The sequence below is a fragment of the Cyanistes caeruleus genome, chromosome 5 (assembly GCF_971803275.1).
Source record: "Cyanistes caeruleus chromosome 5, bCyaCae1.hap1.1, whole genome shotgun sequence".
Classification (NCBI taxonomy): domain Eukaryota; kingdom Metazoa; phylum Chordata; class Aves; order Passeriformes; family Paridae; genus Cyanistes; species Cyanistes caeruleus.
Window position 1 is genome coordinate 52837969 of NC_141705.1, and position 20762 is coordinate 52858730.

Here is a 20762-nt window from a genome sequence, read left to right on the forward strand (position 1 = left end):
AGTGCTGTGTAAACAGCATTTTTCTGATTAATTACAAACACATCCAGAAATAACTCTAAAAAAGGAATACCATACCACTCTCCTCCTTCCAAGAAAATTACTTCTTTTTATTTCCAAGTAATTGCACTGAACATGTTTGCTTTATATTTCTAGAACAACAATACATCACTGAAGACAGACAGCATTTATCTGACTTACCAGAACGATGGTGATGTTGCTCTTCCAGGAACTCCAAGTCAAGCATTAGGTCATCTTCATCCAACTCACAGGAGCCCAAGTTATTCAAAACATCCTAGTACAGATTAAAAAAGGAAAAGAAGCATTAGAAGCATTTAGACAGATGTTTTAGACAAATTGCTCACCACAAAATGATTTCTAATCACATTTGGAAAATATGTTTAAGGAGGAGCTACAGAAAAGTTTTCTGCTAACTTCAGACCAGTGAGAAACAGTATGAAACAACTGCCTAACCTGAAATGTTGCCACTGTTTTTAGAGGGTATCAAATATGTAACAACAAACCCCAGAAGTGCAACTAATACCACCTACCTTTTTTTTTTTTCACTTTTCAGTGATGATTTTGTGCCTTTGTAAGTTTAACCAGAATTTTTTATGAAGAATAAAAATGTTATTTTTAGCACAACAGTATCAGTGAGTGTTTTTTATTAAATTTTGGAATTCTAAACACTGCCTGCCCTTCCCAATATATTTTGAAGAGAGACTGACTGTTCTATTGAGCCAAAGGATAAAGATACACAAATTTCGCATGAAGAGGAAATACAGGCATGAATTATCAACTTGTGAATTTTTAAGTATTCATGTGAGTGGCAAAGGCTTACATAGACTGAGAATTCTGACTCTTAAATGTAGCTGCTTATGACCCCATTACCTTTGTTTGCCAAGTCTTAACCACAGACAGAAAAGGCAGGTTTACAGACAGGGATAGTAATAATTCTCCATCTTCTTCCCATGTGTATTTTATTCTATGGTCATTTATTTTGACCTGGTAATAATACATTGATTTTCTCCACAGTTACTAACACATAATCCAAGCTAATTTAATTCCTTGTCCAGCTGGCATTTTGTTTGCTGCTCAACAAGTAGGGCTCAATTCTTCAGCCCCTCCACAGGCAAGTAACTTATTAGAGGCTGCATGGGATGGATGCTGGCACCCACCACTGCACATGCTCCCAACACTAATGCAACGTAACAAATCACAGTAAAAAAAGCCAGGTTATTGTCCCAAAGCATTCAACTGTCTGGGAGATCTCTGCATGGCAATCTGCTCTATAGAAAGTAGGGAAATACCACAGTAGTGTACATTAAACTAGTAAAAGCCCTTCTTGACTTCAGTTCCAACCTTATTTTTTTAGGTTCCTTCTAATTCTTTAAAGTTTTTTCCCACCACAATAGATGTCACCTCTCATTCCTACTCACCACTTGTACCTATTCAACCCTTTGGAATAATTATTTCTTCAAACCCTGTTTTCTGCTCTTTCACACAAGCAAAGGATTAGGCAACACAAGGACTTTTTCTTGCATTCTTTCCCTGACTTACCATCAGCACAAGAAACCCTTCATGACATACAGAACCCATTGCTCAGGCTATTACAATATTTTTTGCTCCCTTTTAAATTTAGATGCTATTATGCAGGCAAGCTTAATCAAATGGTAAACTCAAAGAATGTAAAACATACTTTGTTTATATATTGTTTTTACAATGTAACAAAAAAAAAAAAAAATTGGTGAAAATATCCAGAACAATCCCTGCAATTTTTGAGCAATAGCTGGAAGTTCTTCATGCCAGTAGAGGCAAAAGGTAAAAATGCTGGAGTACACAGGTTTGTTCTTGACCTTAAAATTTTTGTCTATACTAGAGCTGACCAACTGAATCCACATCAATATCAATGCTGAGCATCCTTTGATAAGCTAAATTAGCAAGGAGCAATGAATTCATGCTGAGCATCTCCTACATCTTGTGCAGAAATTTATGTGTGGTCTGAAATCCTGGGAGATTGCCTGCAAAAACATAGTGACTCACAGCCTTCATCAAAAAACAAATTCCATTTGATTTGGAATTAACAAACACAAACAGAACTTTCTGAACTGAAGAGCTGAAGAACTGTGTAAGAGGGACCAAAAGAAAAAGTCTGTATTCAACTCTTCTCCTGCTTATTACTGCTTTTTGGGAAGATGTTCACTACCTGAGTAACCCTCCAAGTGGAGGCAAACCATGGTCTGTCTATCCTCTCTGTGCTGCAAGGCTGATGTACATCTTGCTCCATACAGCAACATCTCTTCTTGTCCATCTGAGCTCAGGGCTCTCCCAGCTGCTGATCCCCTTGCCTTCCCTTTCCTACAGCCCCTTCAACTGCACCAACAACAGCAGGCAACCTAAAATGACAGAGAAAAGCCACTCCGTTTTTATTCTTTCCTAAGTACCCCCTCCAGGGAAATAGTCTCCCTCTGCTCCCAATAATTGACTTTTTCTTTATAAAGGGACAAATCATAGGACTGGGACCAAACAAATCAGAGCAGCTACTGTCCATCATGGCAAGAACAAGGGCTTGACAGGGTTGCTCCACCTCCAAGGATGTTAATGATGGCAGTGTCCAGCTGATTCTCTGCTCTGCCAGCTCACCTGTGGGCAGTGTTCTTCCATGGATGCAAAACACAAATGAACTCATGAATGCATAAAAGCCCACCCAAGCAGAGAGCATTAGCTAGATTCCCAGGGCTGTTCTAAGTAAGTAATATTTTCTGAAAACATATAATTAGAAAATAAGAGAGCCGAGCTCCCCGACTGACCTGCCTAATGTCACAGCACAGCTCAGAGATACTGCTGCGAGTACACACCAACGTCCTCCACCCCTCTGCCTCCTCACCAGGATTCATTACTCCTCTGTTGCTATGACAATTAGCGAAAAATTTAATTTCCTTTAAAGTTTAATATCTCTTGACCCTTTGCCCGTTCTTCCCCTCACCACTGCCACGGCAGTCTTTGAAGAATAACACAATTAAATATTAAAAAAATAAAATAAGAGAGAGATCGAGCCCTAAAGAGCATTCCAAGTGAATAATTTCAAGGCTTTTCTACATAAAGAAAAAAGAAATTAAATCTTCCATCAAGGTCTTAAGGAACCATTGGTTGTCTATTTAGGGCAGCATAGCTTTTACTTATTTTAGGAGGCAAACCATTTAGTTAAGGCACAACTTTGCAGCAAAAAACCTCTTTATTAAGCCTGTCATAGCCCTACAGAAGCCTTAAGACAAACTTCTTATTTCCAGGGTCTGCTTGACTTCTACTACCATTTTGACTTTATAACAGACTCTAAATTAACATGATGGTGTTTTTTTCTTCTAATCAATCTGCAAGTTGATCATAAGCCCTGACAAGAACATGTGAACACAATCAATCTTTTACCCACACATCTCAGATCTTCCAGGTCAACACAGCCTGCAAATAGTTTAAGAACTAATAAATTCAGTTTTCCAGCCATACTTTCCACCTCTGATTTGGAGGACTACCTCTGTTATTTTAAGAAGTTTCTATTCACACAATGATTTAGCAATAATAATTTAAACATTAAAAACTCAGAATGAACAACAGCAATTCATACAACTTCTCAGGATGTGTTTGATAACCAATAATGTCTATAAGCAGAACAGGTTGCTAATCTAAGAATATTTCAAGGCATCAGTAACTTTTTATTAACAAATTTCCTATATAAAATTCTTTCAGCAACCACAGGAAGTACAAACCGCTATTTTCATCCAACTGGCTATCTTACACCAGACTCACCGAATTCAATGGCACTCAACTTAGTCTGGGCCTAGTCACAACTTCCTTAACATTCTTAAGAAAAATGACCTACAAATAGTTCTAGTATCAAAAGATACCCAGTGATTTACACAGGAAAAGTTCAGAAACAGCTGAAAGGTTTTATTAATAAAGATGTACTAGGCACACAGTTCCCCCAGCCAGGAAGTTTAGTCAGGCTTGTTGAAGGGGATTTCCTTCCTACACCTTCCTCCCTATCTCCTTTCTCTCTTCCCAATTTCCCTTCCTAAGAACAGAAATTCAAAAGAAATCTAGTATATAATACATAAATTTTAGTCCCTTTCCAGAATAACAAAGTATTTAATTATTTTTATTGCTGTTCAGTTCAGAGGAAAACACTAAAAATAAGTTTGAAAGCTGGAATAAATAACAACAGCTTTAGCAGTAAATATAAAATGTCTAAGATAACAGGTCTCAAACCTACCATTGGGTAGTAAGTAATAAAAAGTAGATAACATCTCTTTATGAAGACTTCTTTACTATTGCTTTTTTTTTTTTTTTAATTATTCCAGATAACTAGCTTATACATATAAATACCTAGTCAAATTACTGTTTATGGAATTACAGCATAGTCCTCTAAAAATTGACTACTCTGCTCTTCAAAAATGGCAATAAAACACACGTATGAATATGCAAATACACTAATGTATATTATTTTGTTAAGCAATGGAATTCAATTCCACATGGACCAAGTAAAACTGTATTAATTGCATAATACATATATGCCAAGCAGGCTAAACCCATGCAGAATTGAGTATTTACAACTAATAGATAAAACCAAGTTTAATAATTCGGTTTAAGTAACAAATCTCCCCATTTGAACTAGCCAGTAATCAGTGGCACCAATCAAAAGAATAATTTCTTCACGTTTTCACACATCTTTATTCTATAATTCTTGTTCTTCTAAACAATTAAAACAACCAAGTAACAGCCAGATCCCAAAGGCTGCAGACACAGATTCTCTGTAATAACCAGCATTTTTGGCATGTTTAATCTGTTATTTTGTAATTTTTATTCTAATTAGTATGCAGTCCCTGATCAACATGATATTCAAACAACTTTGGTATATTTTTCAAGTGCTCTAGTGGTAATCTTGAGAGAGATTCAGCCCTAATAAATCTTGTTTTGCTGAGCAAGGGGGTGCAATTTTTTTTTTTCTGCCTAGTGTTTTTGGTTACCACACACAGGTTGATTTCCAGTTTTTTTTACACAGATTGAGATTTCCATTTCATTGCTGTATTGTGTTACTGCAACAAAATCTTGCTCAAGGGCTTTGCAAACCTGAGGCCCAGGAAACAACTTATAAACTACAAGACTTAAGCACTGGAATGTCTGCAATTACTCAGTTCAAAAATATTTCCCTGAAACACATCCATGACTGAAGAAAATATACACAAGTTAATTCTGGTTATAAATACATTGCTATAACCTTACTGTCACGAACATGAACATATCAACTACATTTCAATCTTTAATGGATCTTTGGGTCAAGCTTTGCAATGTTTGACACACTTTTGTCACTGCAGTTACTCTGATGCTTACCTCGCAAAATTCTCACTGTTGCTGCAACTTAAATTGAGCAGTTGAGATTTGGTCATGGGCATCCCTCTTGGAAACCTGAGTCTAATACACACACTCACACACACAGATATTTTTCCTCAACTGTCTGTAATTCTGCCCCACTGCCTCTTTAGACTGTGTCAGGTAAGCCCTAAACATCAGGGGAATAATTTTTCCCCCAGAAATAACAGCAAGGGTCTCATTTGCATGCTTATACAGTGATCACTGGATTTTCAAAGATATTTTTAGAACTACAAGAACAGTATTTTAAACTCAAGTGAGTTCAATTTTGCTTTCCTTTCCTCTCATACTGGCCTCTAGACATCTTTCTAATTGTCCTCCTCTGTGTTACTCTTCTTAACTATTTTCTAAATACAGATTTTCATATATTATTAGTAGGAGAGGGAAGGACATTTCCAAAATGTAAGGATTTAATGTTCGTGCCTCCCCATTGAAATGATGTACTAAATGTGGTTTGTAAAATTCCTCTCACAGTATAACAGTATGTTAATATTTAATATTATAGATTCCTTTTTTCCTTCACTGTAGAAATATATGTAGGAGGCCATTTGAGATCAATGCCTTTGCAAGAGTATATAGAAAACACACTCTAGGGAGAATAATTTATTTTTTGTAAAGTCACATGTATGAAAATTCACCTGTATCAACTGAGGGTCACTGAATATCTGATGCTGGAGAAGAACAGAATTAAATACTTATTTCAAGACTGAAATGATTTCTGAAGATTGCCGAAGGATAGTACTTCATCAAAATTGTATTCAACAAAGGAACATGGCATACAATCAGCATAAGAATGAAAACTGAGACATACTCAAGGAAAAAGAAAGACCTTGAGCTATTTAAAGTAATGTTAGCTGCTAGAACTGTACCTGAATAATTCATGGACATAATGAAGTATTTCCCCTTCTGCTCTCTCCCACACACTTCAAAGGGAAAATGAAAGTACGTGAAATCCAGCAAACAGAAAAACTTTAAAAACATAGAATCTCTGCCAACAGCCTCAAAATCTTTGCATCAAATGTAAAGCTTATGGATTACTTTCATATACCAAGAGCAGCTTAAAACTTCTTTTTTCCTGAAAGCCACCACCCAAAAAGTGTATTATTACCTACACGAATAAAAGGAAGATTTTTGAAAAGGAAAAGTAAATGTTGCCATGGTTGGTAAGAACATCTTCTGTAGCTAGAATGTGAAAATCCAGTTATATAATCAATTAACGTGCCCTTAAGAACCAAAACCAGAAAATTAGCAGTGGAGGGAACAGTCTAACTACAGAGCTCAGATCCATCATACTATTCTTCAAAGTATTTTCTGCATGCACTCTTTCAGCCGCGTAAGGGAAGAGCAGTACTTTCCATGTGATTGCTGCTTCTGCCCTTTCGATTCTCTCTGTGCATTAAATCAATGTCTGCAATGATGCTCCTCTTGCCTGAGTGATTATAACTAATGGATTCTCCCAACAGGACTCAAGCTGGCACTCACCCATGCAGGGCTCATTGTGCCACAGACCTGGCCAGCTCCCTGGAGCCACACAAGGGGAACACAGACAAGCCCAAGCCCTGCTGGTGGCAGGAACAGGACCTGCCCATGGCTCCTGTCCTGCCACAGAGTCAGTCAAAAATAGAGGGACAATAGCCAGTGTTTTGGTAGCACAGGAAAGGCACCGACAGTATAACTGGTAACAAGACAAAAGTATTTTGTAACACTGCTAAGCACAGGAATATGAATAACACGCTGTTCCAAAGACTCAGACAGAGAATAGTGATATATTTGCACCAACCATGTGTAGGAAAACCCACAAAAAACCTCAGAAATATGATAACAAAGGAGGTGTGATAGGCAAGAGAGAGACAAGTGATGGAATCAGAACTAGTCCACATTCCAAAAATTAGATAACCTATAGGAGAGGTGGATAAAGTCCCTTCCCTTTCCTTTTTGGGGTGGAGGCTGGTAAGGACAAAGCCATCAAGGATGGGTGTGCAAAGATGAGGAAGGAAGTAGCACACTTTGGATCCAGCTTCCAGTACTTGAGAGAACAGAGCCTGGCCTCCACAGACCCAGTGAGGGCAATGGCAAGGACCAGCCCAGCAAGACTAGCCTTGCTCCTTATCTCCTAAACAATCCCGTTTTTAGTTCAGCAGCTGTCTTTAATTCATACACGTGTGTACGTGCACACAGCCACTTGCAACACAGGCACAGAGAAACAGCTCTGAAGAGAGCTTGGAGGCAACATGTGGCTTCAGCATTTAAGTTTTAATTTTTAACAATTTTAAGCAAATTTAAACAATTTTTAAGAATTTTTAAGCATCCATATTTATTTGTTATTATTAATTACTTACAAGCATCTATCTATATTTTAAGCATTCTAAATCCATGGTCAAGTCAATCCTAGATGAGGATCAGCTCTTGACAGACCTGATAAAAGACAGCAGTCACCTAACCCTGAACTGACTATTTGTCAAGAATTTTAAATTAAAACCCACCCTGAAAATGTGCCAAAGCTTCTGTGCAGCAGGAAGCCTGAGAACTGTATCTGTGAAAAAAAGGAAAAAACTCTCAGACAGAGAGGTGCTCTGCTGAATGGTTGCCACTGTTGCAAAAAATTTTAGAGTGCTGAGATTCATTTTGGTTGTAAAGAGAATCAAGACAATGGGATTTTGTGTGTTCAAAAAGGTACATACATTTTTCATACATCAACCTGCAATTTCATTAACAGAATCCAAGGGAAAAAAAAAAACCAACCCACTCTTAAGAAAGTACGAAAATACAGTCGAAGAAATGTAATAAAGCTTAAAGGGACCAAATAAAGCCTCCTTTAACAGATTTCATTTTTTTTTCTCCTCACTCAGACACACATATGCTTTCCTCCCAGAAGAGGCATACATCTGCAACATGTAATCTGCTTTGTGGATTAGTTAATGTTTTTACAGCTTTTGTAATAGGCAAAGCGTTATGCAAGCGTTCTAGCGCAGTCATTATCAGCACACAGCTTTGGGAAATTTTTTCTATTCTCTTGCCAGATTTTTCTGCCAAACACAGAAAAAGCTCCTTGAGCATCTCTCTCCTGCATTTATATAGGATATAATTTAGACCAGTCTGTGAAGCTCATTTGTATATATCTTAGAGATGTGAGTTCATCTAAACAGTGTCCAACAGGTTATTCAACACATGGATTGGTCAGTTGCTTTTTTCCAAAACCACTCAAATTACAAACATAACTAAGATCTAAACCTTCTGTCAATTGAAACTTCTTCATCCATGTCCTGAAAACACCCAAGTCAGTGCTTCTAGCCAACATTTAAAGGATCCAAATTTGCTTTATGACTTCTAAGGAATCTTGAATTCTATTTTTGCCTTTTCTCAACCAGTAGTACAGAGAAGGGAAGAAAAAATAATAACTATAGAACTAGTGAGAACCTGAGTGCCATAACAAGAAAAATTTATTATCAGGGGATACAAGAGGGAGAACCTCAGTATTTACAGTCATGACAAACCCCTACCACTCCTGTGTGAAACTCTTACCTAAACAGTATCACTATTCTGACAAACTACATCAGAACAATTCACCTATTGTTGCAATCCACACCAGCCACAGTAATCTGGCAGACACAGTTGAATTCAAACTCCTTTCCCCAACCAGGTACATACCAAGCTGAAGAACTGATTGATTTTTCTTGCAAATAAAAGGATGTTCCAGTTCTAGTTATATCAGGAATGCTGTTGGAGTCAGCACTTTTGGATGCCAAAAGAGGATAATCTCTTTTATGGCTTGAGCATAATTTTATTTCTAAGAAAAGACTAAGAACTTTCTGCATACCAAAAACTTAAAACTTGTTTAGACATATGATTAAATAAATATTTTTTTTCCTTCCTAATACTATTATAAGCCAATTAAGGCTGAACCTTCCATTTCTAATTTTAAATTCTAGCCTCCAATATTGGTAGATAATCACTGAAAAGTGAGGCTTGTAAACGGATCCACAAGTGACCCTTTGGTATAGTGTCATTAATGCAATATTTAATCAATACACTATGGCTAATATTATTTGAATTCTTTCTGTTTCCATGGCAACTTTGGCCTATGGCTGCTCTGGTAAACAGGGATTTAGAGCATTCTTTGAGAAATTCTTCTGCTCAAATGGCACTTTATCACTACTGCAAACTTGTCTCCACTTTCTTTGGTTTAATTTTTGTTTAGATCTCTTTTTTATTGGAAAAAAAAGTGTAATGTCAATTATTGGTCCAGAAGAAAATCGTTTTTGTGTTGTTTTTTTTTTAAATTATTATTATTATCACAGTTGAGTGGGCAGTGAATTGGGAACTTGAAGTAAGGTAAACTTGTACAAGCTTTGACTAACAGCAGCAATACAAAATCCAACATCCCATCTTGGAGAGCTATCAAAATCACGAAGACAGAAACCACAACCACTTGCTAGAAATCCTGCATTGCAGCCATTTGACTGGCTTTGTTACTTCTCCCTTGTACTTTCAAAAGTATTTCATGCTTGAGACATCAATCTCTTTCAGCATCCACATCTGCATCATCTTCTAACAAATATTTGGCTCTAGACCACAGAATGGAAGAACAGCATCAATATCCATGAAACAGTGTCCAATTTGTTCCCATGATGAAACAGTGTCCAATTTGTTCCCATGATTTACATAGGTACTTCACCTGCACAGAAAAATCTGGCATGCCAGGCATCCCATCTTAAGAACAGAACACTGCATGTGGGTATCAGAGTTCACCTGGCTGTTATGTCCGAATTCAGAGATGACCAAAACTTTACCAAAGCTGCCACTCACCTCGCCAACCACAACAAGGGACAGCAAACAGAATATGGCTGTGTCGCAGCATTCGCATCCCCAAAAACACGTGTTGATGAAGTCAGTGTGCAATTAAGAGGGTGATCTCCTTGCCAGAGCAAAAGGGAAAGGCCAGAGAACACAACACTCTTGCAGAGGTATAACATATCTTGAGCCAGGGAAGATAATTAGGCTAGCTTAAAGCTTTTGGGTACCACTGCCTGTCCTGCCTACCCCAACAACAGCGATAGTTTTATCACTGCTTCAGAGCCTAAAGATGAGGCTGAAGAAGATCCTCTTTATAAGGCAATGAACTTAGTTCATTTTAAGTACAACATAACCCTTAGCAATGCTAATTGCCTCACCACACTGTTACATGCTTGCAGGACAATTCAATCCTTCAGTAATTTGAGTCAATACAGCAGATTTAAAATCAGACTGATGTCAGGCTTATCAGACTGAGAAAATGTAGTTGCTGATGTATTCCAATAATTCAAATTTGATGCATTCAAATAATAATGTCACATAAAACATATGTGTTATATATATATGCATATGGAGCACAAATGTCATACAAATATTGTAGAGATTGGATCGGCGTCTGGATTAGAAGAGCACAACATTCTAAAACATTAGGTATATGATTTATCACAAAACAAAGCAAAAAACTTGTTCTTCACTCTGCTTACAGGTCTTTCACCCCCAATTCTGTTTCCATTTCTTTCCATTCACTGTGTGACTGGTTTTTTTAAATGGTATCTGCTTCTGACAGATTATTATTCTTTGACAATTCCCATTCTTCCAATAAATTTAACAGAAATAATGTGCATACAATATAGAATAGCAAAGAAATAGCACATTTTTGGCTTAGAAGGGCAATGAGTGAAAAAATGTAGTCACTGAATCAGCAACTCTGTATTTAAAGGTCTCTGGTTTGCTATTAAATATCATACATGAAATCACAGAATTCTTTATCCTGAGCATGTGACAAGCATGGTGTTTGAACAAATGGAGAGGATGGCTTATTACACTGATGAGTTAGACCTCAGACAGCCTAGAAAGGCTCAGCTCTGCTAGGAAGTACTCCAAAGACATTTTTCACTAATCAACATTTATGCATCTTCAGTCTAGAGAGCAATTTAAACTCTTTGAGGTCATAGTGACACTGGCAGAAACTTTCTCAAACCTCAACCAAAAAAGACCGTCATTATAATGATTTTTACTTGCCATTAATTCCCAGCTGCCTAATTTAGTATGGTAGAAAGCAGTCCCCCCAGTACTAATTGGAATAAATTTTTAATTTAATAGTCTAATGTGCTCCAGTTTGGGGTTTTTTTTCCTTTCATCAAATCAATGTTCTTATTATTTGTTAACAGCTAGGAGCTCAGGGCAAATGGTTAAGAAGCCTAAAAAAAGGTAGCCTCCTGGTCAATAGTCTAGATTTTAAAAGGATCACAAGGTAAGTTATAATTTTCTTTCAGAATTAAGTAAAACAGAGCCTTCTGATTTGAATGAGGTAGTGGCATTTACAGGTTCAGATAACAAACTTTCTGTTTCATTCTCACTCTAAGCAGGCAACACCACAAAAATCCCAGACTTGCTCAGTGCTGATCAGGTTTTTATCCCATAATATGAATGACATGAATCCTCACGGACAAAGCTTCAGTAGGCCCATCACAATGAGCTTATTTAGAAAATACTTGCCACAAAACCTTATTCAGCATATAACAATTTTCAAATTTATACTGAAAAGAGCTTAGTCTCTTAAGTGAGTGAGACCAGTCTTCCATGTTTATATAGTCAGGACTTACTAGACAATAAGCTGATGTTTTAAACAGAAATATTTGTTGTCTTAGAATTGACAGACTGGCATTACTTTCAAATGCTTACTAGACTGAGGAAGTCTACTCGTACTATACTTTTGAGTATCTTATTCTGGAGTATTGCACTATATCACTACTACTGATGTTAAAACTACTTACTCAACCAGGTTCTAACCTTGCTTCAGTCCAACACCACTTTTTACAAGGATTAGCAGACATCTTTACACATCCAAAATAAAGTGGCATGTTGCTTCTTTGTCAGTATCCCTATTTTTAAGATGATTTTCTATGTCTAAGCTCCTTCTCCTAGCTGCTGCTGCTTTTAGTGCAAAATAAAAGCATAGAGGTAAAGAGGTTCCAGAAATAGGCAGCAGAAGCTACACACAGACTAGATACTACTAAATGTGCTGAGCAAAAAAATCTGATCAAATATCAATGCCCATCCCTTCTGCAGCCTTAATTCTGTATGTGTAGACCATATTAAGCAAAAATTAGGTTTTGTTTTCTTTCCACTTACTGGAGTCGTAAACACAGTCATTGTAATAAAAAAAGCCAGCACATGTAAAGACTGTTCTGGAGTTCAGTACTATGCAGTACTATTATTTCCAGTTCTGCACTGAAAGAGTACAGGAAATTTACAAGCAACAACTTATTAGCCTACTTTCCTAAAGAATAAGGTTGATGCCATCCTATTGTCTAAGCACATTTTTTTTTTTGTCCTTTCCCTGGGAAATTTTGAACCTCTTTACTAACATTCACTAAATTGGAAAGTGACAGTCTCAAAAGCATAATGCAGAAGCTGAGCTACAGCAGATATTTGGAAGAGTAAGATACAAGCACTGCATCTGCTACAATCAAAAGCCAGGTGGAAAATCGAGAGTTGTAACCACCTCAGCCATAATGGCTTCCTTCAGTTGCAGCATCCTGGGCCTATGCAGAATGACAAAGGTGTCTTTTAACTGGTATCTCTATGTAGTGTTAAGCAGAGAAAATTCACATAGTATCTTTTTTTCCATTATGTCATATTGCCTGAAATTTAGTTTTTTCATTTGGGTGCAGTGCCTATTACTAAATCATTCTTTTCTGAAATGTCTTGAGACAATGTATAGTGAAAAGGAAACCAAGTCTAAAGTCTCTTATGCATCAATTCAGTACGATTTTATTTTCCTCTCCATACAATACCTGCATTTCTACTAAACAACAGCTCTGAACAATTAGATACTCTCACTCTGCTACTCAAAAAGCTCAAAATTTGTTTTACAGCCAGTTGATGCTTACAGAGGCAGAGTAAAAGCATGCTGAGCTGGCCTGTCCATCACTTCGCTCAAAGCTCTCCTCCACATCACAAGAGAACACCTTAGCCTGCCAGCTGCCCAATGCCTTCAAGCATCTCTTCCCCTTAGGCAACACCACGGAACTCTGAAGTTGAAGTGACCTTGCCGAGCTCCAGCATCAGGATTTCACTTGCCATGGTATTCTTCTATCCGTCAGGATTCTTTACTCCTGAGAGATCCCATACCCTTCCCAACCCCAAGGACAAGGCACTGCCAGTTTCTTAGCACTGCAGGGTTACAGCTCCCTGGTTATGACAGAGGCACCATCAGAAATAAAAAGCTCAAAGAGGTTACCTTGCCGAGGGCCTTACCTGCCGAGAAATCAAAAGAACCCTGCTTGCTCTCTTCCCAAAGCCTCAACACGGTTTTCTACACTGCAGAGTGGCACACTGCTCCAAATACTATCTGACTGCTATTTGTATAAAATAAGGAAAACATAAACCATGTTTTAATCAAAAGGCTTAGCTATCAGACTACACAAGAAACCGAGCAGCCTTCTACTCCGAAGGCCGGCACGTTTTACAGCAGCTTGACATCATTCTGAAGAAGCCTAGTGCCACCAAGTGGCTGAGAGGAAAAATTAGCTCCTGGGTAAAATGCACTGCATCTGCAGAAAGCAGACACATTTCCCAAAAGAACGACTGAGAATTGCAGTTGGCAGTCAGTTTGTGTTGAGAAAATCAGGTAATCAAAAATTAATTTCTAGGCAAAACAGTCAACAGACAACTTCATGGATCTGTGAATGAGACAAATGGGCTACTGACACCACAGAGGAATTGCCTTCAGTTTTTGCATCAGAGTTCTGGATTGTAAATTTAGAGTATAATGGAAAGGTTTATACATTTAAATATTAATGCTCCTCAGAATGTAAGAAGTACAACATAAGTGCTGTTATCAGTGGCAGACCTGATAACTTGCTGGCATCCTGTAAAATTAACTTTGGGTGCAGAAGATCCAAGTGCATTCTCTGTTACACTTGTATTCCAACCAACCACACACATGCTTTTCCTTTTAAACTAAAACCATGATGATTTAGTACTCACTGCCTTTTCCCTTGATGTATATGAATTTTATACTTCAAAATTTCACTGCAAAAAAAAAAAAAGTTTCTAAAAAGTGAATTGAAGAAAAGTTATGTCAAACAGTTTGTTTTTCTAAAATCCTGCAAAGAAAGTTCCCCTTAAAAAAAAACAAACTTCAACTAGTGATTGACAATCATCTATCGCACTCCTTATTTCTTCATGGGAGTTCTTAAACTGAGTATAATCTTGTTATGGGACTCTGGCCCACTCCTGGTGATTTGAATAACTACAAAACATGGTACAATTTCTTCAGTGGCAACTTGTCATTTTCTCTTACTGACATAAAAAAGCCCTAGTATAATAATCAACCTAATATACTAATCATACCAGCTTTCTGTATCCATATAAATTACATTACATATCATGTAATACATTACACCATGTAGATATTCTAAATTTCTCTGTTCCATTGTCAATAAAAATAACTGTTCAGGGTAGCGAACACTGTTTTCTGTTCCATGTGATATACACAACTAGTTGATGCTTTCAACCCAAGCACAAAGAAAAAAATTATGTTTTTTAGGTTTATTTTTGTACATCTCAAACTGCCTCTACTCAGGTCAGAGAAAATAACAGCCTCTGACATACACATTCTTACTGTACTCTAAGTCAGCAACGTGCAAGAAGAAAAGCTGCTAAAGATTGCATTTCTTTTTGAATACTGGGTGGTAGTGCAATTCCATATCAAGATAAATCTATTCATAGATTGTCTGTGCACTCAGAAAAGAGCTATTAATTTAATCTCTACACGATAACTAATAATCTTTGCCGCTTCAGCTGATAATACAGCCTTTAACACAATGTGATACAAATGGAACTAAAAGCAGTCATCATTAGTGTTGGGATGGTCAAGGAGAACACAGAATTAGGCTTTTCACAGTAGTGCATGGCCCAGAGGACAAGAGAGACATAAACTGAAAGGAGGTTCAGACCTGACATATGGAGAAACACATTCCACAGGAAGGCAGACAGGTACTGAAACACTTCCTTGAGGCTGTGTGGTCTCAGCCTTGAAGACTTCCAAGACCCAGCTGGATCAAGCCTGGAACAACTTGGTCTGCTCTCATATGTGGCCCTTCTGTGAGCAGGGGGGCAGACTAGAGACCTCATAAGGTCCTTCCAACCTGAATGACAGTATTAGTACAAAATGCTATTCCTTCATCAGTGGTTACTGCTTGACATTATATTGCTGTTTCTGACGTGATCATATTCCAGTAGTGATAAGGTTTTTTTCTCAGACAACTCTCACATTAAATACATGTAACAGCAGAGGTTCCCATTTGTAGAAACCCTGAGACTTTTCTGGAATTTATTAGGGCAAATTAAATGAGATTTCTTATGAAATAACATAGCACTTTCAATGATCTCCAAGAATTTGCAGTCTTCGGCACATCAAATTTCATCCTATTCTTTCACTCACCAGACTCCTTATGTTACACTTCTCTTTTACTCATCAGTCACATACTGTGTTTACATTTAAGAGAAGCCATTCCTTTTCTACTTATGTGTAAATACTGTAAAAGCTTGACTTCTAGTCAGGCAGCTGGTGAATGTTCTTGGTTCCCAGCTCATGGCTGGGGGTCAACCAACAGCAATTATAAATACAAATGATAACTATTTCCCTGAGGACATGGTACAGAAGGAGAGGTTAATTCACACAGCATTCAAATCAGCAACCAAAGCATCTTCTCCATTCTGTGGCTGTTTCATGCACTGAATATTTTTCTATGATTGTGAAAAAACAGTCTCCCCTTCTGAATCAGACTCCAAATTTTTGAGTTATGAAATTATTTTATGACACCACAGTTTCTTATTATAGTACTGCTGAAGAAAAATTTCTAAGTCATTTGCATCTGCTGATACAATATCCGAGGATTATGTTTTATTCTGACAGATAAGGCAGTCATTACTACTACCAAATTTTAATAATAAAAGTTAGCAAATAAAGATAGGATTTTGAAATTAATTTTGATACTTAATTCCAGTCTCTGAACAGTAAACTCTAATGAGCAGCAAAACTCTATGCGAAATCTAAGTAACATGAGGTCTGTCCACATGTGTACTCAGAGCTCACACCACAATAAGTTCACAGCATAGCAGCACAATAAATTCAAAGTGTATCACCTTTATCCAAAGGTGATACCTCATGGAATCAGCTGGTTGGCAAAAACAACAAAGCAGCCATGAGTTTATATGCTTTGTCCCTTGGACTGTCCTTCGATCCCACAGACTTGCAAATTAATCAAACACCATCCTAAGAACATTTTGAACTATTCCTTATCTCATACTCCTTCAGACAGAAGCTGTTCTCAGAAAAAAGGGTTACATTCTACCAGCTTGAAAAGCAAAGCTAAGCATTGACTAAAAGCAGCCAGGAACAAGACCAAGAAACGGCACTTCTGAATTTGTTCACTTATGAATGAAATTATTTCCCCAACAGTGCAGTCTGCAGTGAAAAACACTTCTACCTTTTAAGGAGCAAGTGAGCAGAAATGCGTGACTAACAGCTGGGCATGAGTGAGATTATTTCAAAGTGCTTATTCTGAAGCAAGTCTGTAACTGAGCATCTTAGCATCACTGCCTCTCCTAGATGTTTTACCTGGGCCCTTTACTTACTGTTTTAGGGAAGTCTACTCCCTGGCTTCACATGGGTTCACATGGAATGGGAGTGCTGTTTAATAGCTTTGCCGTGCAAGCCAAAATGCTCTTCTCATTCTTTGAAATTTAAAAAAAAACCCTGAAATTTAAAAAGCTTAGCAAAAGAGATTTTTTTGTGAAAGAAGAACTAATGAATGCTTCTAATAAAGTCCCAGAAGCTAAAAGTATGCAAATTCAGTGAAATATAATTTCTTTTAAAACAAACAAAATCTTGAAACCTCCTACCTACATTTCACTTTAGCTGGACCTTCAACCCTTCTTTCCCCAAGTTCCTGACAGTCTGATACAATTACAGGAGAAATCATAGAAATACTAGGCAAATCTTGCATGAACACAAACCAATTCCGTAGTATCAGGAATCAGAAATTTTGACCTTTTTAGCAGTGTCCAAGGATGTTGCAGAGAGATATACCTGCCTTATAATTCAGCATATGAACTACAATTAACAACTAGGCAAAAACTGCATTTCTCAAATGTCTTTCTGCCCTCACACAGTTAAAAAAGAAATGCAGTCACCATTCCTGTGCTACAGCCAATTCTCCACATGAGTACAGTTCCATCAAAATGGGCCTACCAGCAATTCTTTATTTCAATAAAGTAAAACCTCCAACTACTGTATTACTACTAATTCTGTAGTGCTAGGCTTCAGACCAAGATAAATCCTCCAGTGAAGACACAGAATAAGTATAAAAAGCTATTCTTTCATCAGTGGTCATCACAGATACAAACATAAGACAGGGACTACCTCAATGCCCAGCAGATTTTTGGGGGCTGCAAGAACAAATGACCTACATACAGTATTACATCAGCACATCATTAAAGTGAAGTTCTTGTCTGAAATTAATCACATTCTTATAAGGTGGCACATTGACTAATAAGAAAAAGTACTTGCTGGAGGCTGCAATTTTTTCCTGTTAGTAATGCTTCTGCTCATCCCAATTATTCTCATGAGCACCATAGCACAGTATTTAATCAAGGGTAGAAAGAGAAAGGGAATAGAAAATGAAGTGGTAAATGGGGAAAATGACGGGACACCCTTAGCAGAGCTATCTTCCATCTTAAAATACTGAATATTTTTCTTCTGAACTACAGTTAATATATTCAGTGAATACTAAGATATCATTTTAACTACATAAAATATAAGTTACAGGATAAATTAATTGCTGCAGGAGTTTAGGACAATTCTGTGACATAAAGAGAATGTCAGCCTACCATAGCAATTTTTTGTGTAGGGTCAGGTGGGAGGGTTTAAAACAATACTCCATTCCCTGAAAAGTTTGCCCATTGTTTTTGGGGACGAAAAATAATGCCAATTCTACTTCCGAACACAGGACAAGTTATCCCTTTTCCCCTCATTAATATAACTATATAAGAATATTTTCATACAGAGTCTCGGTTTCAGATTGCTTTAATTCCATCAAAGTCACTCTACCAAGTATTTGATGTTGCTGATTGTCTCAAGGATCTGCAGTAGCCAACAGGAAACACTAAAGACAGAAGAAATTAGTGGAATTTAAGATGACTGATCCTTGAAATGCTTCAAACATCTCAAGACTCAGAACAGAAAATGCTGCCCCTGGAAAAGAGAGTGGAATTACATCAGTTTGGTGGACAAAATGGGCAGTTATCCTTCCAGCAGCTTGCTGATATGCTAGCATTCCTTGGAACGTGTAACCAAAGGAATTTTGCAACATGTCACTGTAGAAATGTTCATAGAAATATACTGGTTGCCAAAGTGAAAAAAACCTTTAAGATATTTGTAATGTGGTTTTTCTGAGTGACTGTGATGCAAAGAAACACATCCTGTGAGTTTCTGGAAATTTGAAATCATGACAAATTCCTGTAGTTACACACACATATATGCACACATGAGCCAGTACAGAACAATTAATGTCACACACAGATATGCCCTCCAGAACCTCTCTCAGACACAAGATACGGGTCCAGTAAGATAACAGACCAAACACAAAAAATACCTTCAGTTAATGGTGATCTAATAGTGCTTTCTCTCCACTGCTCATCTAAAATGTTCTTAGAGAGATTCACAGTGATGTAGATTCCACAATACACTTATTAGTCAGGCTATCTGGTTTTTACCACCCTTACCATCAGAAACTATTTCCTAATACACTTCCTTGTCCTTCCTTAATGCAAATCAAATTAATATCAAGAGGAACCTCATCAAGAAACAAAGGCAACAACCAGATGTGCTAGAGTACACTTAAGTTTAAATGGAGGTATTAAGGGGAAGGTAAAGATGAGCTCCAGATGCATAAGGAAAAAGCCATGGAAAGGTGGCCAATTATTTGCCTTCTGCTGGGTATTTCTGGGCTGCCCCCTACGAATCTGTATCACGACTGTAACATGAGCAACACTAGAGAAAGCCAAATTTTAACTACTTCCATTTTAAACTCTTTTATCCTGCCACTAGTACTTGCCCATGCCTTTCATAGGCATAGGTAGTTCTTCCCAAATTAGCATAACACACCAAACCAGCTCATTGTTAGTTCTGGAAAATTGCTCCTGCTAATGAACACAAATTACTATGTAAAAACTCATATACATTTCAATACAAAAGGAGACTGCAGTGCATGCAGGTGGACATACCAGCAGAGGAGCTTATTTCTTATTTCCACCCCTCTCTTCCCCTTATGCAATAAGCAGAGTTGGGCCTGGCTTTTCAGACTCTTCTCCTGAATATAAATTCAGGACAATTTCTCCTCCAGTGGAGGAGACAACCTCCAATGGCTCAGACTGCCCACCAGCAATGTGTTTTTTTCTGCTGGGCCAAGTTTAATATAACTGAAAAATTGTGTTCTAAAAAACACTATTTCATGCCTTGAGCCTGAAGCAGCAATATTTTTGTAGCACTTTATTTATCCATGACAGGCTATATGGAGCTCAGCATCAGTATCTCTTAATCTATAAAAGTGTGTTTTATTATCATGCTGGTGAGTGAGAGACCAGCTACCTCACTGTATAATGTACTCTCAGCACTGCAAATTCAAACTTGGGTTTCTCATCCCCAGTTCTGCAGGCTGTGCTGATCTGTAAGATAAGAGCAGAGCCCAGCCAGGGACGATTGCTCCCCTGGTGATACAGAATTTTGTTAACTTGATCAAGGGTTGTATTAAAGCATTAAGTAAACCTTTAAATCACTGCCTGTTGCAGCTCTTGCAGAGACACTCACACTCCTAAAATGTATTACTATGGGCAACCATATCAATAAAAACAGCATATGAACACACAACAGCAAGTAAAATATAAAATTGCACATCTCAGTGAATGCACAGAATTAACATCAGATTATTCCTCATTCCTCCAAAGAAAACTTCAATGGATTTTTTTTTCCTATATTTTAACATTTTATGCACTTTCCTTTTATAAATAAATACATAAAAATCAAGAACACCAACCCACGGGTATCTGTACACAACAGATGAAATATTTACATTCAATACAATAAGAAATTTAAATGCTTTATTCTGCCTAACTGTCCTTACAGTATGATTTAGACATCATTATTTCATGTCCATAGGTAAAATTGCCAAAAGACAAACAAATGAAATACAGTATTTGAAAAGGAAAAAGCAAAACCTGTACTTGCCACTGAAGTACTGCTTACAACAGGATCACTA

The 20762-nt window shown here is 37.4% G+C and overlaps 1 protein-coding gene across 36 annotated transcripts in view; it reads right to left on the reverse strand.

Moving 5' to 3' along the window:
• The window catches only part of CCSER1 (coiled-coil serine rich protein 1), a 648564-nt gene that overhangs the window by 487364 nt on the left and 140438 nt on the right, over nucleotides 1-20762 (reverse strand). For all 36 annotated transcript variants that reach the window (XM_086888587.1, XM_086888585.1, XM_086888622.1 and 33 more), the window contains one exon: nucleotides 199-292. In XM_086888587.1, coding sequence (XP_086744713.1) covers nucleotides 199-292 — 94 coding nt within the window. The remainder of the gene's footprint in view (nucleotides 1-198; nucleotides 293-20762) is intronic.